We start from the raw sequence: 27,950 nt of genomic DNA, 5'->3' as shown, positions 1-27,950 counted from the left end.
TGCAGTACAAAGTCACTTGACTACATTTGGGTTAGCCAAGAAAAATCTTTCCGGTTAAATAATCAGTGGACACAAGCAGCTCTTTAATGGAGATGCAGTCCATGAAAAAAAACTTTGAACGAAGTGTGCTCATGGAAGAAGGTCAAATTGAATTAATCTTTTCTTTCTTTGAAAAAACAAAATATTCCGATTGCTCTGAGAGCTTCTGGAGAGATGAATAAAACAATTGCAATCATTATAATTGAAGCTCTATTGACTCAAATTATTGCTTGCTGTGTTTTTATATTGCAAAATATCCTTATCGAAAGACACAGTCGGAATGAAACCTTTAGAAGCTGTAAAAATCTAAAATGACCTAACCGTATGACTCATCCAGAGGACAACAACGTTGCATTCTATTTATTAATAACATTGACAGATCTTGTGATGCCACACTGCAACCACACTTCCGTTTTAAGTCTTCATCACACATCCGTTTTTCGTGCGTGCGAATCACATCCTGTTTGCAACCCCGCCTGTGTATAATGTAAGACCATGTCATTATGTCCAGTAACTTTTGCTGCTTTGTCTGTCTGCAGTCGCTCCATGACAACAGTTAGACCTTGTGATACCAAAGAAAAAATGGAGAGAGAAAAAAATGAGCAGAATATAAGACTTGGATAAAAAGTAGAATTCATGCAAGGACACTGGATTAAAATAGTTTAGAAAGTCGGTCGTTGACTGAATAAAAATGATTGTGTAACGCTACTATACAACTCCTCTGGGATTTGTTTCAAGGCTCACATAATGTAGATCCACCTACACAAACACTCTGACTGATTGAGGTACCGCCCACCCCTCCAGCAAGACTTTGACACAAAAGCCCAGCTTCTCATCTTCCTCGGTCGCCTGTCTCACTGTTTCAGCTAATCTTGGGCATCGCAAGCATTGTTGGGATTTGCTCCTCTTAATTGCCGGGACTTTGGGTTCTCAATTTCAAACCTGTTTTGATTAGCTGAAGGTGGATTGGCTGGAGGGGAGCTAGCTTGAGCACATGTTGGGGCAGTTCCTGTTATTTAACAAAGCATAGGTGACAAGATTGGTGATTAGTGCATTCGGTTAAAATTTTAGAATTTTACTCCATCGCTTATGACAAATAGAAACATCACGAACCTTGTTGAAAAGCATTTGCAGCACATCTCTGTGGAATAATCCAGTCAACATGAAGAATAGATATTATTGATCCCCCCAGGGAGTTTTTTTTTTTTTTTTTATGTCATTCACCGAGGAGATTTTAGTGGGGTAATCTCTCATGATTTAAGTCAGATGGATTCAGCAGAAATCATATCAGCCTCCCCAGACTGTGAGCTGAGGAGGCAATATCCCGATGCAATTCTTCAATGACCTACATAGCTTCTTTTTTTTTTTTTTTTTCTGGCTGGCACTTCCCTCCTGGACCACACCCCCCTCCCCTTCATCATCTGGGGTTTCTCCCGATGTGTGTGTGATGATGAGTAGTGTTCATTATCTCAAACTAAAAAAAAAATAAAAATTGAGCGAAAAATTCAATTTTCCAAGCAAGGACCCGTTCTTGTTTTCCAGAAATGTAATTAAACATCAGAAACAATTGCAAATTGGCTTCTGAAAAAAAAAGATTGCTTGATTAGGTATCGAGGATTCGCTAATTTCCATCAACGGTGTGAAATTGGGGTGCTACAAGAGCAACTTTGAAATGTAGGCCGCGTGCACGCAGCACTATAATGGCGTCGCATGTTCAGCTCGCACGCACACCCCGAGACTGACAGTCGGCCGCCTCATCATTAATTCAGGAGCAGTCTCTCGCACCCTCCTTCTACCCCTGAGAAGCTCTCACTGCTTCCCGGCAACATTATGCATATTTATTCATACATCTTTCCTGCTTGGCTAAATGTCACTGTAAATGTGTCTTCTACCAATGAGACCATTTCTTTGTTTTTGTTTCATTCGCTGTACGCTCTTCTTCTGCCCCCCCCTACCCTTTTCTTGAATGAGCAACCCCCACTTGTTTCATGTTCTTTAACTATTACCATAATGTGTGTGAACTTCAGATGCGCTTTCTTCAGCCCTCTGCTAATTTCCTCGCCAACGTTTCAGCGTAGCATTTACACCAGAGCTTGATATCACTGAGGGATGTCCCACCTCCCACACAAACATCCTGCTGCTAAAGAATTAAAAGATTTATTTGGGTCCACCATGTCTTCATCCGGAGACAGCAAGAACCATCCCATCATGGTTTCTGGTTGTCTCCTTTCTACATTATTATTGTTTTTTTTCTCAGCTTGTACTATAAAACACAAACACACAATACATTCCTCGGATATGACGAAAAAATTCCCAGTTTATAGCTTTTGTCTCAACGAAGAATTTCTTTGGCTAGCAATAACCGACATCTGCCTTTTTAACTGTGACAACATTTCGTCAATGTCTTTAACCATGGTTGTCATGAAGGACAGACCGGAATACAGTAATGATGGAAAAAGTCTTAAAATGTTCAAGGGCTGCTCTTCTAATACATGCTGTAATTCTTTGGAATGAGATGCTCATATAAGGTCCTCAACGTCTGGAAAGGAGTTTTTTTTTTTCATCTCTCAGACTTGAGTGTCTCATCTGAAAAGAAAGACAGATGTTTACATTGTTAAATAATTGTGAGATGACTTGCTGTGTGGCTTACATCTGCTTCAAAATTATTCACCACATTTAAAATGAAGATCGTTGGGCATTCTATCATGGTTACGTCACATGGCGTTAACATTACAACGAAAAATTACATCTGGCCGAAGCCCAATATTTAATCACTTAAAATAATTACATAAAGACTCGTACAGCAATTTTCACAAAATTTGCTAGGGGAGGTGGAGCACAGGCCAAGGTAGAACCAATAAAACGTTCGGGCGGATTTTTATAAATGGCCTTGGAAGAGGTCTGAGCTGTAAAGAGTGCGCTAGCAGTACATTAATGTTTTCCTTCCATTCAAAACCTTTTTGTAACCTCTCATCCAAAATAGCCCCAAAGTATTTAATTGCAAACGGCTTGTTGGGATAAGACTCCAAAAAACAGATTTCTCAATCCAAACTCCAGGTTGGAATGTTCCTTCCTGATCCAAATAGCTTGAACCCGAAAAGCTTACTTTGAAGAGGGGAAAAAAAATGCTAATGAAATCAAATCCACCGCTTTCAGCAGCAATAAAAACGTCTGCTTTTTTTTTTTTTTATACCAAAAGTAATTATTCACCCGGCTCTACAAAAGATTATTGGGGTAATATAAGAAAAGGCAAATCCTTTAAATTGTTCTTTTATTGTTCCTCTCCAATCAAGCCCTCATTTCAGATGACACAGTCAGGCACCCTTGTGAAATGACTATCCACATTATTCCTGTTATCCCGAGGACACCAAAGGCTAGTTTTCCCGTCGTCAATTTAACATTTGCTTTATCAGTAAGAATAATTACTACAGTTAGTATGGGACTGTAAATCTTGCTCTCTTCGAGGGTAGAAGAAACATACTTTTATCTGCTTTGAATCCAAGGCTTGTATTACACTAAAAGGCTTTACTCAATCAAGGCCAGCGAGCGAGCGCATATCACAACCATTCATTTAGGTTCAAAGAAAATGCATGTATGATTTTTTGCTGCTGAAATATGTTGTGCCATGTGGAATCGGATTGTAACGCATACAGGATGCTTTGTGCTTTAAGTCTGACAACAAGCTTTATTCCACTTAAATGCACTTGTCTGGGAAGCAGCTGTGCTGTCAGTCTTTGAGGGGGACTGCTAACCACCACCCGACGCCCCCTATAGGGCACAAGGTTCATAACTACTCAAACCTGCAGTTGGAAACGCTCACTTTGGAGTAGGTGCAACTTGAAGCAAGCTTTTTTTTTTTTAAACTAGATTTGGCCCCCAGCCAGAAGGACAAAGCAACAAGTGTAGACGCAGGAACATTTAAATTCCCAATTCACTTTTGTGTTTGTTTTTTTCTTCATCCCTTTGTGTCAATTCTCCAGGTGCAGTAGCACTTTTAATAATTTAAAAGGCAATGAAATGGAATTTACGATTTTAAAATTAGAATTTGTTATGACTCATTCTGGGAGCTCTCAACATCAAACAGCATTATATAATAATAATAATAATAATAATAATAATAATAATAATAATAATAATATATAAAAAATAATAATCATACATCTCCATTTAAGTCTTTTTTAATTTATAAATAAAAAAAAATCTCTAATGACGAGCCAGATGAAGTAACAGTAAAAGTAAGAAAGATTACTCAATACTTGAAGTGCAAATATCAGAAACTATCAGAAGTATATTTCTTCCTACAACTGCAAGATTTTTTCCTTCCAAACATGCCCTTCAAGCTCCTTTGGGTCAGCGCATGAAGTTCAATAAATGCATATCGGACTCAAAGAGAAAAAAGACAGCTGCGTGAACTCGCGCACCCACATGCGCGCGCGCGCGTACTCATCCCTCGTAAAAGGGGCGTGCGGGGCTGGCAGGCACTCAAACCTTTGGCGTTTTCCATCAGACCAGCGGCAGCAGTGTTGCGCGTAAGACACGCGGACGGGAAGAAACTTGCACAATTGGATATATCTGTTGCTTTATGTTATTTAAATCCATCGTTTCAACCTAGTGGAACACTTTTGGCTTCGCCGTGAGCCAGAGACGCGGAAGAACCGAGGGAGCGAACAGCAAAAGGCAGCCCCGACAAGCGCGTCTGAATGCGGGGAAGACAGCAAGGAGTCTTCGGGCATCGCCTGCGCGTCTTTACGCGGCAGGAAAATCGGCAAAATTGCAGTTCTCCCTCGGTATGAAAAAAAGGGCGTTTAGGGGGTGCATTTAACTTATTTTAGTTTGTTTTAAAGACCACTTTAAGATTATTTGACATTCTGAGGCAGTCTGTCGGATCGCAGCTTGGAAGTGCACCGATGCACGCTCCTCCATACAGGTGAATATGATATTTATTAATATATTTATCATTCTTATGACGCAAATAAGATGAAGATGTTTCGTGAGCCCTTAAATGATGGTAGGCTGTTATTTAAACGAGTCATAGACTACCAACTTTCCCTGATTTCTAATTAATTAAATAAATCCAGGAGAATGCTGAATTATTCTAAAATGCGTCTCGTTGTGGTATTACTGGCGATTGTACACAATTTAGAAGGTTTATGTACATGAATACAAGCCGTCTTTGTTCTTAATCGAGCTGCGTGACCCCATAAAAGCAGCCTTGAGTAAAAACACCAAGACAATTCTGCTCCTATCGTTTATGCTTGAATTGATTCCCCCTGAATTTCAGAGTGCTATTTTGTATGTCAATGCTGGGGGCAAGGTCCCATTGCCTCATCTTGATAACCACTGTGCGTGCAAAAAAAAAAAAAAAAGTCAAAGAATGAACTGGATTATACGAGTTTACGCAGAAAGTGACGTTGCAACAAGCGGTGATGGGGTCCAAGTGATCTGAGTAGAATGATCACATTGAAGTTAGACTGTTAAAAAAAATAACATTCTCATACTTGATTAATGAGTGCAAATCAATTTGGTGAAAATGTTCCATGAATATTCCTGCTGGAAGGGCTGTTGAAAGACTGCGTCTTTTATTAATGGCTTGCTCCTCTGGAAGAGAAGACAGGGGGTGAAGAGAGGGTGGCAAAAGCGAGAGATGGTGAGGAGAGAAAGAGAGAGAGATAGAGAGGGAGTGTGGCATTCCTTCCACTTAATGGACGACTGCCGCTCTGTCAGCCAGAGCCCAGCTCCGCTTTTACGCATAAAAGGTGCATGGCCAACCTTAACCTCTCATGTAGGTAAAAGGTGGTGGATATTTAAGGAACCTTTTCTGTTCTCCATTCAAAGTTGCTTCTAAGTTGTCAAACGCGCACAAGTTTCCAAACTGCGTGCGCACACCTGTTTAAACGTGTTTGTCTTCTCCACAGCCGAGGATTGCGCGCTGCCAAGTCTTCGTCTGACTAAAATAAAGGACGCAAAGGGGGAGTGGATCGTTTCTTGCGCACCTTGGCTCCGGTGGTGGGGATATGGCCAACTCCGGGCGAGAAAGCAAAGTGCAGTGGGTTGATGCGAGAGGAAACAGGAGCTGAATGACAGGATGCCAGTGACGACCTGAAGTCAAAACGCAGAAGCTTCACTTCAAGTGACTCGTTTTTATTTATTTTTTTTACTACCGAGATAAGACTGGACATCTTTCCCAGCCATAAAGTGGATGAGTTTGTCTGGGATCTTTTTTTTTTGCTAATTTTATTTTGGGTTTTCAAAACGAGGATGCATTGTGGATTAGTTTTTGTCCTGTTGATGGGATTCCTCTTGGTGGCCAAGGCTTTCAAAAACGGTAAGTGACATCTGATGTCTATATAAATAATCCTTTTACTCTGCTAATCCTAATATAGAGATGTTTAAAGATTAACCCCTTTGGATCCTCACTGATACGCTGGTGAAGGCTCACAAGCACCGCGTGGCTTGGACAAAAGTTTTTACAATTTGACTTTATGAATTTTATCACGCATTAAAGTTAAAAAGTCTGCCCATACCTTTTCATATGCTGCAAAATTCACATCAGATACATTTTACATTTTTTATGAGTCATACAATATTCAACACATTACTTAATTTGATGTTTTGAAACATTTTTGCCTTGCGTTTTAATTAATGTCATCTTCCCACAATTTTTAGCAACACTTTTGTTTGCTTAAATTAAAACTGATCGCAATGAGAAAAATCTTGAGCACTAAGTTACCAAATAAGATGAATACATTTTTGGAAATATTTTTCTTTTGCATGCCAAAATTATACAAAACTGCTCACTTTCTTTCTAGTCTATATTAGACAATTCATTCATTTCGTTTGTAAACATTACTTGGCTCAATTTTAAATGCTGGTCATTTCCCGTTTTGCAGACAAATGTGGAGGCAACATCCGAATCTCAAACGCCAACTACCTCACATCTCCCGGCTACCCCCAGTCTTACACCTCTTCTCAGCGCTGTACATGGGTGATCTCGGCCCCTGGCCCCCATCAGCGGATCCTCATCAACTTCAACCCACATTTTGACCTGGAGGATCGGGAGTGCAAGTAAGAACTGGTTCTGGAAAGAAAAAAACATTTTATATATCTAAATCTAGATTGCAATTATGAAATAAAAGTTATTTAATGCATTATTACCCCATAAATGCAATTAAATTAGATGATAGATGACGAATAGTTTAAATTTGTGGTAAAAAAAATAAGTGGGACTGTTTGTCAAAGTGAAGTTGACATAAGTCCCTTTTGTTTAAGCGTCCCCGTTCCTCAATATTGCACGTGAAACTGCGCCCTCTAGCGATTCATATGACCTCAAGCTTGCACTGCACACATAAGGTCTCACCCAGCTTTGTGGTTGTGAAATGTTCTCACTTCCTGTCTTTGTGGCATAGAGGAGCCACGTGGTTTTGGGCTGAGAAAAGTTTTGTATTGTTGTCAGAGTTGGTCAGACAAATCATCACATGAGGGGATTTTTTTTTTTTTTTTTTGCAGCAGCAGCAGCAATGACTCATAGCAAAAACTGTAAGTCTTGACCAAACATTTGTTTCTTTCCTATCCTCTGAAGTTCCAGTGAAATGTTTGCAAAAAATAGACCATGTTCTCAGGTTGGTTTTATACTTCAAGATCTCTGTCAAAATTAAGATGAATTAAAAAAAAATATATATATATATAAGCCGTCCCACTCCGCAAAGTCTACCAATGTTGTCGGATTGATAGTTTGAGCAGATGAAACCAGAGACAGAAGCTAATGTGATGAGTCGATGTCATTGTGGGTGCCCGGAGGTGCGCCTGAGCTGGGCAGAATGCCTTGCTCTGATTGCCTGTCTATGCATGTGTGTGTGTGTGGTTGGGTGCGTGTGTCGGAGCCTCTGCCCCGCTCTGTCTCAGCTGTTTGTTTACGCTGCAGGGCTCAAGAGAGTCGAGGGCTTTGCTGGATCCTGTTACTGTATCCCCACTCCACCCAAAAACCTGGACCTGCTCTTCCTTTGTTCTTCCCTGAATGGCTCCTATATCTGATTACATTTTTTTTAATCCAGGATTTTAGTCTTTTAACCTATTTAACCTTGATTTATGATTCGGTGTATTTAAGGACTAGATGTGCCATGGTTCTTCTTTGGGGTCAGATTTCAGTTCCAAAGGGACTATAAAACTGTCTAAGGGTGAGGAAGCGACAGGAGGAGTGTGGGGGGATGCCTGCCACAATGATCATGCTAATCAAATTAGCCAGGAATGAATTTCCTGTGTCTCAGCACAGGCAGAGGAAAAAAAAAAAAAAATCTAGTCTGTGAAGGCTCAAGGATGACAAGAGGGTGGGATTTTGAATCATTCAGGATTTTTTTTTATTTTTTACTTCCAGCCACTGATTGTTGACTGTTGAGTGCCAGTTAGTTGAGATTGTACTGGAAAGCCGGGATGTCCTGACCTCAAACAGTTTCTATTTTTAACCAGATGCACTGATGTTTCATTTTTAATGGTTTTATAATGGAGCTGTTTCCATGGGTCTTGAATTTTACTACACATTACTTTCCAGCTTGTGTAGGTGATTTAGCCAGGAGTTCATGTTTTGCTCTTTTTACAATATCCCAATTTGTCACATGTGGGTGGATTGTTTTGGGCAAAATGTTTTTTCAAAGTCCATGTCGCAACACCCTTCGTCAAATCAGCCTTTACAAAATGGACACTGATGAGAGAGAGACAGAATGGCCTTCTTATCTGATTGACTGGCAGAGTGGATGGAGGCGGAGGAGATGTGGGGTGGGTGCTACAGTGCCATGGTTCACTGCACATCCTTTGCAATCTAATTAGTGGGCAAATGGAACACACATGCACCACATGTTCCTCCAACATGGCCGTTATCAGAAAAGCAAACAAGAAGCACTCAAAGTGGCGCTGGTTGGAAAAAAAAAATAGAATTGGTGTTGTTGTATGCGTGCGATACCCTTGTGGGCTTTGTTTGGGGAAGTGCACGGGACTGTGTCCTGACGAAGAAGTAGGAAAGCACTTCATCACAAAGATAAGGCGACTAAGTGAGCCCTGCGATTCTGAATGTGGAACGTGTTTACCTTTCACGCACCGTTGTAGACTTTCACAGAGCGTGGTTTAAAGTGATGGGGGGGGGGAGAAGAAGAAAACCATTCAAACAGACTCTAAAGCGCAATTGATGTAGGAATTAAAATAACTATTGTTGTTTTTTTGCAAAGCAATCCCGTTTTTAAGCAATCTGCTAATGTCGAAGCCAGGCAAAAAGCTTCAATCGTCCATCTGTAGCTGCAGGCTGTTCTCGCCATCTCACTCCCAAGGCTGACTCATGGAGGAGAAGGAGCTTTCAATACATATGATCCCGACAGTCCTTATGAATCATTGATAACATCACATTTGCTGACCATTCCGAAAAACATGTCCTGTAAAATCAATGCAAGTCAGCCAGCCAGTCAGTCGGTCTCATATGTTTGATCATGGCTGGGAATAGGGGACTTGGAGTTTTCTGGATTCCATGGAGAAGAATTCCAAGTAAATTAGACGGTGGGAGGGGTCAAGGGTAGACGAGATATATGGCGGAGTGGTAGTAAGCCAAGTTATTTCAAGAATGCCTTCTCAAGCAGCCTTTTGTGAAGGTGAAAGAAGTAAAGCATCTGGAGAAGCCCCCCTGCCTTCAGGTGGCCGTAGCTCAAAGCTCCAAAAGCATTTCTTTCCTCTAATGAATGGTAGCCTTCCTTTTTACTCCACCCCGCCCACTCAGATCTCCAACCGTGCCGCTCCCGTCAAGCCGCCCGGCCTGCCGGGAAGGCAAACAGTCTCTGCTGTGCACCCTTCTCCGTCGGACAACATCCTGGTTTTTCCGAACCAGGTTTGGACTCCACGGTGGAAAGAGGAGGAGCAGGGTATGACTGGAGCTTGGATCTATTGTTAGCTCTTCCTTTGACATTTGAAAGGCCGCTGACAAAGAGTGCCACCTGTTAGTGGGAAGTGAGAGTAAAGGACAGAAGGGTCTTTGGGGTCAGCTCCTCTGTAAATCCGATTAACCTCTCCATCTGAATATCATAGGAGCTCCATGTTCAAGGAAGGTGGACCTGGACAGCTGGAACTTTCCGTGCAAGTCTAAACTCTCCTACTCCTGCCACCCAAGCAGACTGCGTGGTTATTTATTAACTGTTGTTATGGTGGAGACCAAAAAAAAAAAATTCTCTTACTCCTAAAACAGACTGGTTTCCAATTTTCCTATTTGATATTTTTATACAGGCAAAAGCAAACAGATACCAAATTGAGTAATTTTTTCATTGGGATGTTTGATATTAGTCACCAAAACCGATACCAAGCACCGATACCAACGTACTTTTGTTCCCCTAAAAACTAGACAGATAATTTTATAGAAGGACCGAATAATAGAGCAAAACATAAATTAAAAAAAGAGCATTTTTTTTCTTAAAATTACATCAAATTAATGGTAGTTTTCCATTTTTCTTATGATTCATTTCAAAGATATCTTCTGTTCTCTCAAGAATGGCATTAATACCACAGGAGTCCAAAGCAGAGCTACAATTGTCAAAACAAAGTGTGTTAAGTGGTGACAATTCTCTTAGTGACCAATTTCTTTTCCCCAAAAGTGCCCTAAATTATGCACCTGGTATTTTGCACACCGCAGTCGATGACAATGGAAATCAAATTGCTCGTGAAATTACGCCTGAAACGCCTCCCCGTCGTCAAGAAGAGCAATCTACTTTGAATGCTTCTTGTTTGCGCTTCACAACAATTACTACAAACATGTTTTGTCAACATCGTGATAGCGGGCCCCTTGGAAAAATACAGTAGTTAGCCGTTGCAAAAAAATATATATAATAATACAGCTGTATAAATGTTAAGTGCTCACCTTATCAATTAACCAGAGTCCAGCATACAGGAACACACCGTTGACCTTCACTCCCATTACTTTCTTGCTTCATCACTTTTAAGCATAAAAGGTTACTCGCTGGCTAATGAGTAGGATTAAAGCAGAACTCTGCACATGTGAGATAGAAAGCAGCGCGAATGACCGTGGCTATTTTTTTTTTTTTTTTTTTAAATCTGCCTGTGAAGTGTTTCACCTTGGCTTAGACTTGGAAGGGCAACCTGATTGAAAAGCTTCCTGGCTGTGGCATCTGCCATCCTCCCCGCTGCTCTGTCACCACTTTGATTCATGCACAATCGGACCACAAGCGGGAGGTGAGTCTCCCTACCTCACAGTGGGAGGAAGGTGGCCATGTTCGGAAATAAACCCGGCGGATTTTAAGTCTTCCTCACCATGTAGGTTGTCGCAACACATGTTTGTAAGGGATGGAATGTTGCTCAGACATCGGCGGACTGTGGATTTTTTTTTCTTTTCTTTTCTCTTTCATCTTGCTCGACTTCTTTCCAGCGCCAAACCGATCCGGGCCGGGAAACTGCTCTGTAAATTGTTTCACCATGTTTCTACAAAAAGAACTACGATTAGGACATTTAATGGATTTCGTATTGAAATGATATTTTATTAACAGTCTGCTTCACTACCATAGATGGCTATAGATGTCAAAGGTCAATTTTGACTGGGCTGGCAGTGATGTAAATGCTTCTGAGGGAAATATATTTTGTTTGCATTAGGAAGTTAGGCCCCAGACCTCCTAGATCCTCTGGGTGATTTTAGGTAACTGTGTTTTCACACAGCAGGCTTCAAATCGCTGCTGGTTGTCCACCACTCAACGTGGCGTGATTCGGCCACAGGACAAGCAGACAGTGATTGATGGGGAGCTTGCCTGCTGCGCTCTGATTGAGTTGGAGCCACTCAGAATCTCTCGCTTTGTTTGCTCTTTGCTTGATCTTGCATCACTTAAGTGGCTCTTTCTTTATCATTGCCGCTGCTGTTTTTTTCACAGCTTGGTCTTTTCTGGAGCAGCTAACATTTAAAAATCCGCAAATCATCTGCTTTAAATTGATAAATTAAAATTGGGGAGAACATACTGAAATGTTTTGTGATCCTCGACTGAAGTAGACACGGACGCCACATGCTTATTTGAATTTCAAAGAGTGTCCAGTTCTTAGTTAGCCACAAATGATGTCAATAAATGACGCACGTTGGCCGTTGAATGACAATTTTATCTGCTCCTTTTTTTTGTTAAGAACCTGTTTGCTTATTTAGTTGATAAAAATATGAATCTTTGATGCTGAGTCCATACTGTCTGACAGGATGATTCAATTTTTGTTTATATTGGGCTTGTTTCTTTGTCACCAGCTCCCTCCAAAAGTCGCTTTCTTTCTAACGGACTCAAAGCCACCCACCCACGACTCCTCTTTTCTCCTTCCTGGCCATTGTGACAGTCGAGAGCAATTTGAACAGCGCCCAACAGCTTTTACCTCGGGTTGACCTGAGTTTCAACTCGCCTCCTCCCCGTCCTCGGCCCACTTTGAATGTCGTCCGCTCCGTGCAGCTCATTACCGCCTTGGCGTCGCTCGCTTGTACAAGCAGAAAGTCTCAGATGGATGGTCTGATGCTCTGATCTGTTGCTTTTTCTCATCTTCTGTGATTTTGGGTGCAGTGTAGATTACGGGCTTTCATTTAAATCGAGTACCGTCATTTTTTTTTCAAGCATCCTTAATCCCTTGCGACAACTCCCCGTTGATTTTTATGATCATCTAGCATCGTTGCGTATTCTCCTATTTAAATTGGATTATCATGCTAGCGTGAATAATCTTGATGCTTTAGAGTTTGCTGATGTTTCGTCAAGCATGCACTTGATGTTTCTACGTGACAAGGCAAAGGCAGGAGGACGGAAACCTCCTTAACACAGACATACAGTCTCTCCGTGCCACTTACCGCCCTTCTTTTGCCCTGTTAGTTTTACCCTTGACCTCAAATCGCTGCCACAGTGGCGGATCATCTGGGTCACGTCACCGACCCCTGAGGAGACCTCTCTCTTTACTCACCTTTGCCTGCTCCTCTCTCCTTTGCAATCAGAGATCCTTTCAAATGTCAAGGTGGGACAAATGGGAGCTATTGCCGCCTGTAATGGCCCACAGAAATGAGTCTCTCTCTCTCACACACACTCTTTGAGCACTGCAAACCATATTTTTTTTTATACATTTGTTTTATACTTTGTTAACCTGCACCGAGTCGAGGAAAAAAAAAAAAAGCCTGGACGTAAACAAACTTCTCGTCAGTGTGGCCTCGTATATCTCAATGAAGGATTATTCTGTATAGTGTATACAAAGTGGGTAGATGTAATAATGGAGTCTAAATCACCGGAATCATTCAAGTGATTGTTGTCGTCTCCAGATCACACCACAGTGTAATTTGGAAAATGAATATATGGAGGCTGGCTACTTCCATCAGTGGTGATGATAATTGCTATTTAGGAAAATGCTTAAGCCGCAAAACCAGAAACATTGGCAGATAAAAACGTGTCCCGAGCGAGTGTGGCCATATTGAGGGTGTGAAAGCCAAAGAGGAAGGTTTGGTTGGGTACAGCTGCGCTTTTGAGGCCAGGGAATTTTTACCCTTTCTTATCTTTCCAACCATCCCTGTGGCAATGGAGCGGTGAGAGACGTAATCACGCCCTTCTTCCCTCACTGACAAGGAACCACTTCTGAAAAGGCTCTGATTTCTGTTTTATCCTGCTGTGTTGGTTTCCACATCCGAATACTTCAACATTGATTATGGTGTGGGCATATATATGTTTTTGTTTTGTTTTTTTTATATAATATTCTCATACATTATCTGGATGTTGACTGCTGAGGAGTGAATCAGTTCCCAGATTATATTCCAACGCAAGGAAATAGAGCTGGGAGGGTTTCGAGTGAAGGGTAATGAATGTCATATGCGAACCAGATTTACATGGAGGAGGAATGTTGAGAAGAAAGAGCATTCTATTTGAGCCAGGATCAAAACACGGAAAAAGCACCTCAGCGATCATGGTGTACAAGCGTTAATGATGTTGTGACTGTGCCCCCAGTGACAGTTAGTAAGCGTGTGGGCCCAACTTTCCTGACAGCTGACAAAAGCTAATTTTCCTTTTTGAGTCCACTGGGGCCTTCCCAGACCTGCAAATCAGTTGCTTAGGCTCTTTCCCCCTTTAGTGTTACCCTGTTTGAACATGTTGTAGGTGACATGTTTTCATACAACAGCTTTTCAAAAAGGACAGCTGCAAAAAAAGACATGGCAGTTGCTCTTAAACTGCAGCCAGGATCCAATTTAGAGGTTTACATTGTGCTTTTTGAGGCTGATTAAAAAAAAAAAAAATCAGCTTGTGAAATAATCCAATGGGGAAAAACTGCAGGCGATATAAATGTTCGATTCTCACGCTGGGCGTTTGTTGCCTTCTTCTTGGCTTTTGCAAGAAGCTACTAATGTTCTCATCCGATGCTAGCCAATTGCTTTCACTGTGTGCCTGGATAAAGAGGGCAGGCTAATACATCTGAGTCACTGAAGCGAAGGTTGTAGAGAATTACTTTCAGCCCCTTTTCCCCATCCCAACACCCCCCTCTCTTTTTTCATTTTAATTTCCCCATTGGATTGACAAACCATTTTCACTATTAAGGCTGTGAATGTGCACCAAAATGTGTGTGCGGCTCCAGAGCAGACAAGACAAATAAATAGGTGCAATGTTCCCTCTAATTATATTGTCGTGAGGCATAAGAACAACACCTTCTGCAGTTATATGACACGACATGACACCAAAAAGGCCCTGAGAGACAAAATGCAACTTTAACTTGACAGGTTAGGGCTAACCCCGAAACTAAGTGGGGCCGTTTGGGACTTAAAACCGGGCTGTGTTTCCTGTGTGATTATAGATAAGGGACTAATACATGACCTCTGTCATTTCTAAAGACTCTCAAGTTTTGAAATAAATCCTCACAGGTGTAATCGGAACGAAAATAGACAGGGGAGGTGTTAAATTGCCCCACCAAGCAATTTTCTTATAATGCCATCCAGATGATAAGTCTAAATGGATTTGCATTAGCGGAGAGATGGTGGAGTCACTGATGCGGAACTACTGGAGGTCTTGCTGAGAAATCCACTCATCAAGGAGCAATAAAGACATTTTGTCAAATCTTTTTAGTGCACACAGTGGAGCAGGCACGCAGAAAATAAAAAATCTATTCCCTCTGGATTCCCATTTTGTCACAGCACCATCTGAGGTGATGATGAAACAGGATGTGACAGATTAAAAATGTAATAAGCATCTTTCCTGGAGGTGTGAGGAGCTAATTTGAACGGTGACAAACAAAAAAAATCTGAAACAAGCATGCAGCATTAAAGTTAATCTGTGCTCCCTTTATAGCAGATTCACTATATTGGGAAATATAAATTAGCGTTAGCCAACTAGACTAGTAAACCTTAAACGAACTTATAGCACCTGCATCCGCGAAAGCATCGTTAACCCAAAATGTTTAGGGAGATTCTTTAAAAGCAAACTTCCTGACCATGAAACCACATTTCAGGGAGAATACCATTGTAAACACTATGTGCGCCTTGTAATCTTTTTATTGCACTTGATAAAGAAGTTGAAACAAGTGGTTCTTGTTAAAGTTGCACCAGCGAAGCCGTTCTCACAGCTGGCGGGAAACAAAAAGAGCATGCAGAAGTTTTAAGGCAGGAAACAGGAAAAAAGGAATAAAAAATAAAGACTCAGATGTCTTGGCGGCTTTGAAAAACAGAAAATAGAACTCCTGTCTTGTCAGTTGTAAATCACCTGAAGAGGAGAACAGGCGGTGGAATGTTATGCACGTCGAACGCTTTGAGTTGCACATTTTCATGAGTGCAAAGTAATTCTGCAATAAAGATACATGCCAACCAACTATCGATCCATCTATACCACTTATCAGGGTCTCGGGTATACTTGAGTCCATCCCTGCTGACTATTAAATTAATATTTCTCAAAGAATAATAACAACAAATATATTAACATCCCGGAGGCTGTTTGGACCACCTTGGATAATCTCAGTCAATTTCTGCATACGTTACACTCTGTGTGTGTGTTTGCATTCATGTCTCCTTTTTCCCAGAGTCCAATTTCAAAGCTTATCTGCTTCTAAATCCAGTTCTGACTCAATTAGTCTGCTGTTTCCCCCTCCGGTGCTGGAGATCTAAATTCCATCGGCATGTAATTTTTCGCGCGTGTGCGTTTTTAATAGATTTGGCACCTGCTCTGCAGGTTCAATGCACATAGATGGCAAGACTTGCATATTTTGTGTGGGTGTGTAGAATAGAATAAAATTATATTATGGTGGCTCTCGTGTTTTTTTCAGGTATGACTACGTGGAAGTCCGAGATGGCGTGGATGAGAGTGGTCAGTTGGTGGGCAAGTACTGCGGGAAGATCGCCCCATCTCCCGTCGTCTCCGTCGGAAACCAGCTCTTCATCAAATTTGTCTCCGACTACGAAACCCACGGAGCTGGTTTCTCCATACGATATGAGATCTTCAAAACGGGTAGGCAGAAGCAAAACCTTGTCACTATTAAGAATTTATGATCATTTCATGCTCCCAGAAATGTGAAGGATCTAGTAGGTCAGGTTGTTTGGATAAATGTTTCCACAGATTAAGACTAACTTGTAATTATGAAATTTTATATTCATGTGTGGGATCTCTGAGGCTCTCTTTGTAATTTCATGCTTTGTTGGTGATCAAGCAAGGCAGCAAAGCATCAAAATGACATGTTTGCAATATGGCATGCAATATGCTGCATTCCAAACCGATGATTCACATATGTTCCACAATTGCTCTGCTATTTATTTTGTGTGAAGGCATTATTCGATTTGTCTGAACTTGGTGTCTGCAAGAAACAGTTTTTTTTTCGATCAAGAAACTGCTAGCAATTATTTTCAGGTTGGATCTAGTTATTCATTTTCAATGCAACTTCATAGTGAAGGAGTCTTAAGTCTATCTCAATTGACTTTGGGGCTAAATGGCGGCCTCCACCCTGTAGCGGTTGCCAGTCAATTGCAGGGTGGTGGTGAACGGGCCATCAAGTGGGAATCGATTCCATGCCAGCTGCACCAATGTCGGATGTCACTCTATTAGAGGCCATATTTTAGGAAACTAAAAAAAAAAATGTGCATATATAGGACAGAATTATAAACATATTGGATACATGGGGGGGTGGGGGGGGGGGTGCTTCTCTATTTCCAAGAGGGAGGAGGCTTGAAACACATCTGCAAGTGACTACCACTTTCATTAATTACCCTTAGCAGAAGTCTACGGGACATCCCCCGTTGACCTCAAAGACATGATGAACGGTCGGCGAAGGTCCCCTCCTTCATTTTAATCTCGACATACGTGTGTGCAGCAACGCAGCTGGTGGAGCGTGGTTCCATTTACAAGATCAAAGTGACACTCCAGCCCACCAAATGGAAGCTCATCGGCGCTCGCTCGCACCGCCTGATCCCCTCTTGATAGACCAGTTAAATCCACAACATTCTTCCTTTGATTAGTCTGGTATTTTCCAGTCCCATCTATTATCATAGATTTGAATTTGAAATGTGGAAGGGGCTTGGTGGTGAAAGTAATGTAGCTGCATAACACGTACTTAAAAAGCTGAGGACATACAAGGACTATTCCAGACATTTTTTTTTTCCAATCTAATGAAACGGATTTTGCTCCCAGTAGGTCGTACGATTGTTAAATCGACGCGACCAAATTAGCAATCTGTATTAAATATAAAAGACCAATTAAAAAAAAAGATGGAAAAACAGCACCAACTGCCGATTCTGACGGGACCGCCCCCCGTCTACGGAGGAGCTGTTATTTCTCAGTCGACCAAAAGCCTCATTATGCTATGAATAGACTCCATGTTTTGACTACTGCAGAGCAGGGAGCCAAGAATGAGGCCCTGAGATCAATTAAGTGTGCGGTTTCTTTGACGGAGACAGAGAGCCAAGTCGAGCAAGGGATACAAAGCTAGCTGATTAGCGCCGTCTTATCAACAAGCAGAGTATTAGCTGGGAAAACATTGTGTTGGCAAACACATGTAACGTTAATGATGATGCGCAGATGATCTGATAATGAAGGAATTGCCAACTTGTGCGTGCCAGTAAAGAATGCGAGATGTTTATTACTCTATGATTAAAGGCTCAGCCATCACTTGATGTCAAGCTCCGAGCCTGGCACCGCCTTTTGTCACGGTTTCATCGAAACCAAAGGTCACGCTGACATTAAACATACACTCAAAGTAAAATTATGTAAACACACTTTGTAGAGGATCACGTCCTAAAAATATTTACATGAGCTGGTGTACCCATTTCCCCTAAAGACTCCGGTATTTTCTGCACTATAAGGCGCACCGGATTATAAGATGCACCTTCAATGAATGGCCCATTTTAAAACTTTGTCCATATATAAGGCGCACCGGATTATAAGGCACATTGTCGGCTTTTGAGAAAATTGGAGGTTTTTCGGTGCGCCTTATAGTGCGGAAAATACGGTAGGTAAATAAATGTACACACATATCTGAAATATGCAAACATTGGTACTCCTGGCCTTCATCACGGGAGGCTGGCAAGTGTCTAATTGGAAAAAAAGCAGGTTGTTTTGCCGCACTCTACGGTCGGGTCCTCATCCGTCTCTCAGCCACTCCGATCCAATCCAACCATCTTAATTAGCATGGGCTATTTAGTTTATAGCCTGCAAATTGGCAGCCACACTCCACTGAAAATGGAGAGGAAATGCCACAGGGTGTAGGAAGTGAAATAATCCTAGACTCACAAACAGAAATTAAGGTTGGGAGATTGTTTTGTGTTTCCTGATGGAATCGGCGGTGACTGAAAGCTGTTTGAAATATCATCAACACAATCTTGAGCAATCGTGTAAAAAATATCTTCGACAAATTATTCAGTGATTTGACCTAAAAAAAAAACATTTCATCAGCATAAATAATTGTTTTCCTCTTGTAGAAGACAAAGCCTTTTCGATCAAATCTGCAAGTGTTTCTTAAATGTTAGCATGCTGGCTCGACATATGTTTTCCTTTAGCAGCTTGGTAGTTTGCATAGAGCCACATCAAGGCTGGCCGCGGGCCCATTCAAGTGGGCGAGGTGGCTTCGATACTGCCGTTGTGGACCACCCCTCCACTCCCCCCCCTCACACACACACCAACCACATTCAAGCTCGTCATTACTATTACTCAGAAGCATGACTAAGTCTGCCGGAGAGGACCGTCTGACTATCTATGAACAGAAAAATACCCTTTATTGCATTTTATTTTTTACACCATAAGCAGTCAAGGTGCTTTTTACTTGCACACACCTGTAAAAACACACTCAAGGTGTGTGTTGGTGTGTGTGGGGTGGGGCTCAGAAATTTAGCTTTCATGCCCAAGTGGCACAGGTCACATCTGGCACTGAGACATGCTGTCATCATCCACACACAAGAACACACAAAGAGACGCTTGCTCATGGAAATATATATAAATATAGAAAAGACTGTTTGAGGGCAGTCCGGAAGAGACTTTTACCTCAAACATCGTCATCCATTATTTGATTGGACCAGGCGGGGGTGACAACGCAGACACTTGAAAGAATTTTAAATGTCAGAATGAAAATATCTTTAAGCTCCGTCTGTTATTAGTTTTGATTAGCACGGCAGGCTGAAGGAATACGAAAGGATGATAGAAGTAAAACGGTTCCAGGAGGTCGGGGAGTACGACTAGAACATCAACAATTTAGCTGACTCTACCTTCTCCTATCGCTCTTGATGCTAATAACTTCTGACCGAGGAACGTGAGTGATGAACTAATGGAAACATTAAGTGAAAGACAGAAGCCTCATTTTTTACACTCTTTCCACTGTCCGACGACACGCTTTACAGCTTTGTGTAAACTAAACACAGACATAAGAAGGCACTGTGGAATTTTTTTTTTTTTCATGGTAGTGAAACAAGACATCTGGAAGGGAGGAATTTCTCCCTTATAGAACATTGAGTTGATATAGATGCTTTATCTAAAAAGAACCTTGGACATGAAAATGTTACTCAAAACACATAATTATTTGTCGCAAAAGTCCTGGCGAGGCTAAAATCAATGAAATATTATTTGACAGGCATATTTGGGCCAAATTGCAATAAAATGAGCCTGAGTGACATTTGTTTACTCCCCACACCAACACAGCAGACTTATTTCAATGGGGAGCTCAAAGAATCCATTACTGCTTGCAATACATATTGTAGCCATCCCGGTTGGATATTGTCACTCAGTATTATTTCTGTCATAAAATGTAGTTTGCTTAAAAGCAATATTTGGACGACTGTGACTGCTTTGTCTCAGATGCGATGACACATCTTAGCTCGGCGATGAGCTCGGCCTGACTCAGTCCTCACAAATTCCCTTTCTGTTACTTATTTTGACCCTGTGGGTAAATCCCGCCAGCAGACATCGAAACATCTTGGGTGATAAAGCAAGCAGACGCTGAGTCAGTTGGGAGCAGGGAGTGTGTACTAGGCTGACAACAGGATATACATTTCCTGCAATGCTGCTTGTCATCATGGATTGCTGTTCTCATGGTCTGGGGACTGATGGTGTCGCAGGGAAGAGGTGCTTTCCTTTCCTTGGGGGAGGGGGCGGGGCATAAATGGTGTAAGCCAAAGAAAGAAAAGGGCACCAAAATTTGAGTCACAACTATTAAAGAAGTCTTTTTTTTTTCTAGGCTGCCCACGATGGTGTCTTTTTAAAATATAATTTAATTACTCTGTCGAGAGAAGACGGTCAACAAGGTTTTCATGTTTTCCCCTTCATTCGTGTGACATTTTTGGAGCTAAAGCAAACCAGAGGAATAACTAGTGACCCGATCGTTCTCCTCAAAGTATTCCCATTTCAGATATGTGCAAAAAGCTGTGAAATTATTATCACCCACTGTTTTCAAAGGGCACACTTTCACTTCTGCTCGAAATGTCAGCTTTCTAAAACGGTCCTCATCTGGATTTTCAACTTGAATTAAGAGCAAATGGAGATGGTTCTCCCTTTAATTTCTCCTCCCACAAGTAGACAGGTTGAAGCTTGCCATGTATGATGGCTTGAATTTGCGGCCCAGCAAGATGCCTGAGTGTCAAAAGCAGTTTACAGCAATGTAGCCTGGTGGTTTGCATAGGGCAGAAAGAAAAAAAAATCCTTGCAATTATGTTTTTGGTCAACCCCTTCTGCAGGCTGTCAGACGAGCGGGAAAATGATGTTATCCCGGGCATTTTTCTGCCACTAATAGCTCCAAATGATTGCACAGGATGACATATGTGCTTATGTGAAGCAGGGTCATTGAGAATCTGCATTTGTAGAGAACATCTTCCTCACAAACTTATTTTGTCACTCGTTCAAAACTTTCCTGTGGCTGTCAGCGCCTTTTTTTTTTTTTTTTTTACTGGATTTTAATTTAATGCTAAGACAGGGATAATGCATTCATGCTGAGCCATTGACAGTAAGCACTTTAAAGCGGGAGTAAATATTTTGACATGAAGCTTTGTCAAATTTTGGATTTGAGTTTCAATATTGATGAGGCTTATTTGTGTATTTTTTTTTTTTAGAAAATAACAACCGACCTTTATACCATTGATTGCTATACATGTTTGGTTTTTAAAGTTAAATCTCCTTCCTGTTCTTTCTTGCAGGTCCTGAATGCTCCAGGAACTTCACCTCCAATAGCGGTGTCATAAAATCACCGGGCTTTCCAGAAAAGTACCCCAACAACCTGGACTGTACTTTTATGATATTTGCCCCAAGGATGTCAGAGATGATCTTGGAGTTTGAGAGCTTTGAGTTGGAACCTGACCCAACGCCTCCAGCTGGCGTGTTCTGCCGTTATGATCGTCTGGAAATCTGGGATGGCTTTCCTGGAGGTGAGCGTTTCTCTTAGTCGCCCTCAGGAGACAATTTAAAAAATAATAATAATAAACAACATTCGTGTATTTCAATGCTAATTTGGTTGGATTGACTGAAAACTCAGGTCATATTATATTTTAACACTAGAAACAGACAAATGTTTTGTGATATTCTGAAGTCTCAGTTTCGGCTCAACATGACACATAAACAAGTCAATCTTGTCAGGGCAAGCACCGAAGTGTTTTTCTATGTGACAGACAGCCTTGGCTAACAGTAAACAGCTGTAGGATTTTTTTTCTTCTTTTTTTGAGCATCCTGAGGTGCCTGCTGGATCACTTGCTCACGAACATGCCATTTTTTTCTGTCCAGCTCAGACTTGAACATGTCTAAAACCTCACATCTTGCAACCGGTTACAAAGATTAATCTCAGCCGTCACGGTGCGCTCCCTAAAATCCCCGGGGCCTGACCTTTGCCCTTTTATCCATCTGATAGACAGGCAGCGCCGTGTTTTGGGATGACAGCCAGCTGCAGGGAGGTTGCACTGACACTCGCCACTGATCACAGCATTAGTAATCACAGATAAGCCACAAGTCTCAGCACACCAACTCGGGTGCATTCTTACAAAGAAACATGGATCACAGCGTACAGAGCAAGGTCGTTGCGTTTGTCAGCACCCCCCTGTGCCGCTAACACTTTTTTGTCCCTGGCTCACTGACTTGATTTTGTTACACGACTTGCAAACTCCAGTCTAGCCTTTGCCTGAATTTCCCCTCTTTTATTTTCCAATTTAGTCGGACCGTACATTGGACGGTATTGTGGACAAAACACACCCGGAAGAATCATCTCTTACACTGGCATCCTGGCACTTACAATCAACACGGACAGCGCTATTGCCAAGGAGGGTTTTTCTGCCAACTTCACAGTCATTGAAAGGACCGTTCCAGAGGGTGAGTTGGCGTAAACACACTCAAGAAAAAAAGAATCATCATGATTAGATGACATAAAGAAGAAACAGCACTAATTTTGTTTTCTTTGTGGAATATTTTACAAGTCCTAAATTAACGGCACAACATGCCTAGACGTGACCCAAAATGTGGATTCTCCATTTTGCACACAGACACACACGTCTGGTGTTTTAACATGCGGCATCGCAGTCACTGCGTTTGACCTCCTGACCCCATTGTACAAAAACGCTCCAACTAAACATTTCATTAAGAAAGACAGGGCAGCTAAGAGTCATAAATCTGTCCAGAGGCTAAAGACCACCCTTAACACATACATACAAAGTCCGCCTTTGACTAGCACGGGAGATGTCTGACATTCAACAAATCTACTAATCATCTCCAAAGGATTTAGTTTTACCCTGAGGGGGGAACTACAGATTACAAACATTAGAAGAAGTAAGGCATTGTGATGATGTCATTCTTTGCTGATTTACCCCCCCTTAAGATACTCGAGCTGTTTTTATCACAAATCTAAGCTCAGGCTGGCTTTTTCATAATGATAAAATAGTAAAACAGCCGAGTTTATTAGCTGATGCGATGGACCAAGACAGTCCTCCCTTTTCTTTTGAATGGAAATAGCTGCAAGTCATTAATGAAGGTGATAAGGTGTCGGATCACATTTATCTTATTCGGTGCCTTGTAGGCTGTGACAGCTCACCTGATCAGGTTGTGCCGGCGGTTACAAACAATCGGTTCTTTGTGTTTTTCAAAGTCAGTCGGCTACACAACTTAACGGATGAAATGTCAGTTTGACAAGACCAGACAGGGAAAAGCGGAGCGTTTGTTTTGTATTTTTTTTTTTACTTGCTCGTCAGGAGTGAGATGCCAGCATGCATGATCACATTTTTTTTTTTTAAGGAAGTTTCAAAAGAATAAATAGTGACCCATGGACCATCCTCTGTTTTGGCTGGCCATTACAATGGCGCCGCCTGTCGAGGTGTCAGCACGTCTGACCACCCGGGGTTAGCTGAGTCGACCGCAACCTGACCCGGCTGGATCCGTAACCTCCAAGTTTGGTATGTCCGGAAAGGGCTGCCCCGTGTCAACACAAAACAACATCAACCATCTCTTGACACGCTCGCCGGGTCGTTTTGATTGCGATTTACAACCCCAAGATACAGATAGTAAATTCACCTAAACTCTCCCAAGAGACCAAGTCAAAACTAAATAATGGCATGTTAAAAGAAAGTCCCATAGATGAGGGAAGCAGATTCAGTCCCAAGTGGAAAAAAAAAAAGACAAACTTAGTCTTCTGAATATTTTATGGTGACATTTTTACTTCCTAATGCAGAACACTTCCAACCTGAAGCAAAGAAAGGATTTAGTGAAGCATGTGAAGTTCTTTTCTGGACATCAAGCACTGAGTGCTTGTTATGTGGCATCCTCCTCCCGAGAGATGAGCTCTGAAACGAGGAGACAGTGAAAACAGATGCTCCATCTATTGTGCAGCAGCCAGCACAGCGCTACAGTCTCTCGCCTTCTCATCACTTTGTCAACCTTCCTTTCTCAGACTTTGATTGCGGTGACCCGTTGGGAATGGAATCTGGTGAGATAACATCCGACCAAATCGTGGCCTCATCCCAGTACAACCCCAGCTGGTCCTCTGAGCGTTCCAGACTCAACTACTATGAGAACGCGTGGACCCCCGAGCTGGACTCAAACAAGGAGTGGATACAGGTAACAAAAGACATCATTAAGAACTACAAATTATTCGACACACCTTATTGGATAGAAGCTTTTCCCAGATTTGTATGGGAATAAATCGAGGAGCCCAAGTGACAGCACAAGCACCTTCAGTGACTGAGCCAGAGCACTACCTAGATGCAAATGGGGCGTGTTTGATTTATGATCCAAAGTCCCTTCAGGCCTTGTAAATTCCCAGACTGTTTTTCTTTTCCTTCCATTTTTTTTTCCAACTCTCTCTGCTTCATTGCTGAAAAGTTTGGCCCCAACATATTCCTGAGGGGATGAATAATAGAGCCGACCGCAAGGCAAATATTTACTTGCCGAGAGTTATAAGCAAGCCTTTCTTTTATTATTGTAGTGAAAATATTGTCTTGGGATCCCTTGGTGCTCCTTCAAACTAATTTAATCAGTGAGAGAATGTTTATGTGTGTGGGTGCTGTGTTCTCCCATACATACTTTTTTTTTTTTTTTGGGTACGTTTGGATTTATGGGTGACTGAGCAGGTCTGGAAGGGGCCCACGCTCTCTTGTGGAAGAACACAGCATGAGCTTGAGTGGACCTGGAAGCAAAAATACTTCCTAGTTTCAGCCACAACCATTGTTACATTTTCTTCCCACACTAAAATTCGGTCCAGGAATATTCGTCTCCGGCCGATGTTTCTTGAATACTTCGTCCCAACGTGGCTCCTTTCCAGCCGAAAGACCTCCGCAACGATTTGTTGTCACTCAAGACTCCCCTTGTTATACGGTATTGATCCTATCGAAAATTTGATTTGGCAGTAAAATGTGGATTTTAAAATGGATGCGCTCTAATGGGCTGGCTCGATTCTCCAATACTAATCGGATCAAAATCCTTCTAATGTCAAAGCAAACCAAAGAGCCAAGTCTGTGGTTGCCATGTAATTTATGCCGTCTGAGGAGCGTGTAGCACTTGTGACGGGCACTTTGAGCACGAGCCCAATTATCACAAGTGGTATTAAAAGACTGGAATTTGTCATTTCGCTTTCATTAAGTCGGTCTGCGTCTACGTAACAAGCTCAGGTCCTCTCGCGGCACGTACAAATCATCTCAGTGTACCGTGAGATGCATCACGACCATTCATTATTTATTTCGTTATCATTCTCTGGCTGGAGTTTGTGGAAAACTGTTTTATAATTCATGACAGGTGACCTTTTGGTTCCTGGACATTTCTTTTGCCTACTTTTGCTTGTTGTCATTAGTGATGATGATGTTGAGGTTGTTAGTTAGATTAATTGGGCTTTTTTTTTTTTGAAACCCTGAAAGAATCTTGGCCACCCCCACTCCAAAGGAAAAAAATCCTAGCTCCGCCAGTGGATGAAGGTGCTAATCCTTTAAAACAAGCCTTTCTGTTTTTTTGTTTGTGCTCACTCTCTACCTCTCTCCTTCACTCATCAACTCACTCCTTCCTCATGAAAATTCAGGTCTGCAGAGGAGCATGAAGGTGGGAGATTTGTGCATATTATCCTCCTGTATGTGCCACTGTGTTCTTTGAAGCCTAAGAGGATGAACAGCAGGAGTCTCTGCAGCAGGTTGAAATGAAAATAAATTAGCCCATACCCAGGACTCCCCCGGCTTAGACCCTGATCATCGGCTTTATGAAGTCAGGATAGCACCAGAAGGAAAACTTGATTAACACTTAGTATTGTCAAGAAAACACCTGCATTTGCACATTGCGGATCAGAGCACGGTGGCCCGGGAACTAAGGGTTCCTCGGGGATCGTAATGGGGGAAATTACTAAGGAGCTGGAAGCATATTAGACAGAAAGGATCTGATGGCCGCAAAGAGTCACTGGAGTGTCTGAATGATTCAATGAAAGCTGGAGCAGGTCGCTGTCAGGCAGCTACCATTGATTGCATGCACACACAACATGAATAATTAACGCCATCTTGGAGAGAGCCCAACTGTCGATACTTAAAAGCCTTTTTATTGAACAACTCACAATGGCATCATTATATACACCAGCATATGCTCCATACAGTAAGTCAGCTTTTTATGCTTTATGAGTCACATTAATAATTTATCATAGTTCCCGCTATTGACTGCAATGTTTATTCTATTCTTATTGGTATTTGTTTATTTTTTAACTGATTGGAGATAATACCAAGCTCATAATTAGTGTCATGGATTTTGAAACGGGACGTTGCCAGACATGACGTAAAGCTCCAGGTTGCCTTTGTTTCCTGTCCAATGACCGTGTCATTGTTTCATAAACATGACTCACACTTGTGGTCATTCATGGACATGTGTCATGAATGATGAAAACAATGGAGGAGTAACTATCATGATTTTGTTTCTTGGTATGGCTTGCTTTCCTGTATCCCATCTTTGTTAAGTAACTATTGTAGTAAACGGGAGTTTTTCGAGCAGTTAAAATTTAATTACAGTCGGAATACGCAAAAAGAAGCAGACCGGCTGCTCAAAGCTCATTAAAAAGTATGACTGAAGCAAAACGTGCTGTTTCCATGTGAGTTCACGGCAAAAAAAAAAATCTTATTATCACAAAAAACGATTATGACTATTTAGGTGAACCCAGAGCAATAATTTGAATCCAATGGAAGGTCAGACTTTTCTATTTGAACCTTCAAAAGCCATAAAGTACTTCCAGAATTTAGGTTCTTTCGATGTCTACCAGCTGCTCTCGTTCCCATTTCTTGTTTTCAGTAGGGTCTAAATCTCACATATTCACCCAGCATTCCCATCACGAATGTTCCCCAACATCGAAAAGGAGGGTTTTTAAAAAACTATTTGACATTTTTTTTCCCACAGCGCAGACTGCTGCCTTTTTGGCAGCTCAATTATAAGTCAATCAAGCATAGAAAGATATATTGTCAGAGAATTTTGTTGATTTTTTTTTCCCTAACACCCATTCTAGCAGTTTTCATGCTGCATTCACGCAACAGTGACTATGCTTAGTGTAAAATATATATCATGTAGCTTGAGTAATAGCCCGACTCTGCACTCCCACAACTGCCAGCACTGTTGACGTATAATTTTACAATTATTGCTCCAAAACATCCCCCACCACAAAAATAAAAAATGATCTGGATTAAAATATTTTGGGATTTACTTGCACCCACATGTGAAATGAGTCACTTACGAGCGTGATTCAGCCTTTCGGCCGTGCGCTGCCGAATCTTCATTATGACATCAGTGCCTGCATAAATATCACTTTGCACCGTCCACGAGCTGGAGCAACTGCCGTTAGAACTTTCACTCATTGTTATTTCAGTGCGTTTGTTGTTACTGTGGCCTCTGGGCTGTGGAATGCAAGCATCCAGGCAGGCAGTCTTCTCTCCTCTTGACCCATGTAACCTTGGTCTGTTAGCGCAACCACTACCTTGTTGTTGTTCCCCTAACAAGCAGCCATTAATAAATCATGCT

At 41.7% G+C, this 27,950-nt stretch overlaps 1 protein-coding gene across 11 annotated transcripts in view; it reads left to right on the top strand.

The window, feature by feature from the left end:
* nrp1a (neuropilin 1a) overlaps window positions 1–27,950 on the top strand; it is a 96,051-nt gene that overhangs the window by 54,586 nt on the left and 13,515 nt on the right. For 7 of the 11 annotated variants that reach the window (XM_088363251.1, XM_088363248.1, XM_088363247.1 and 4 more), the window contains 6 exons: window positions 5,955–6,364; window positions 6,930–7,104; window positions 16,309–16,490; window positions 21,647–21,874; window positions 22,650–22,805; window positions 24,373–24,539. In XM_088363251.1, the coding sequence (XP_088219377.1) occupies window positions 6,298–6,364; window positions 6,930–7,104; window positions 16,309–16,490; window positions 21,647–21,874; window positions 22,650–22,805; window positions 24,373–24,539 (975 nt within the window). In that variant the 5' untranslated portion in view covers window positions 5,955–6,297. Of the gene's footprint in view, window positions 1–4,518; window positions 4,967–5,954; window positions 6,365–6,929; window positions 7,105–7,558; window positions 7,576–16,308; window positions 16,491–21,646; window positions 21,875–22,649; window positions 22,806–24,372; window positions 24,540–27,950 lie in introns of those variants that run through there. The other 4 variants (XM_088363255.1, XM_088363245.1, XM_088363254.1 and 1 more) reach the window with 3 other exon arrangements.

The sequence above is a fragment of the Syngnathus floridae genome, chromosome 20 (genome assembly GCF_059516105.1).
Source record: "Syngnathus floridae isolate MCC-2025c chromosome 20, RoL_Sflo_1.0, whole genome shotgun sequence".
Taxonomy (NCBI): domain Eukaryota; kingdom Metazoa; phylum Chordata; class Actinopteri; order Syngnathiformes; family Syngnathidae; genus Syngnathus; species Syngnathus floridae.
The sequence above is the reverse complement of the archived record's forward strand: the minus strand, read 5'-3'. Positions and strand labels throughout refer to the sequence as shown.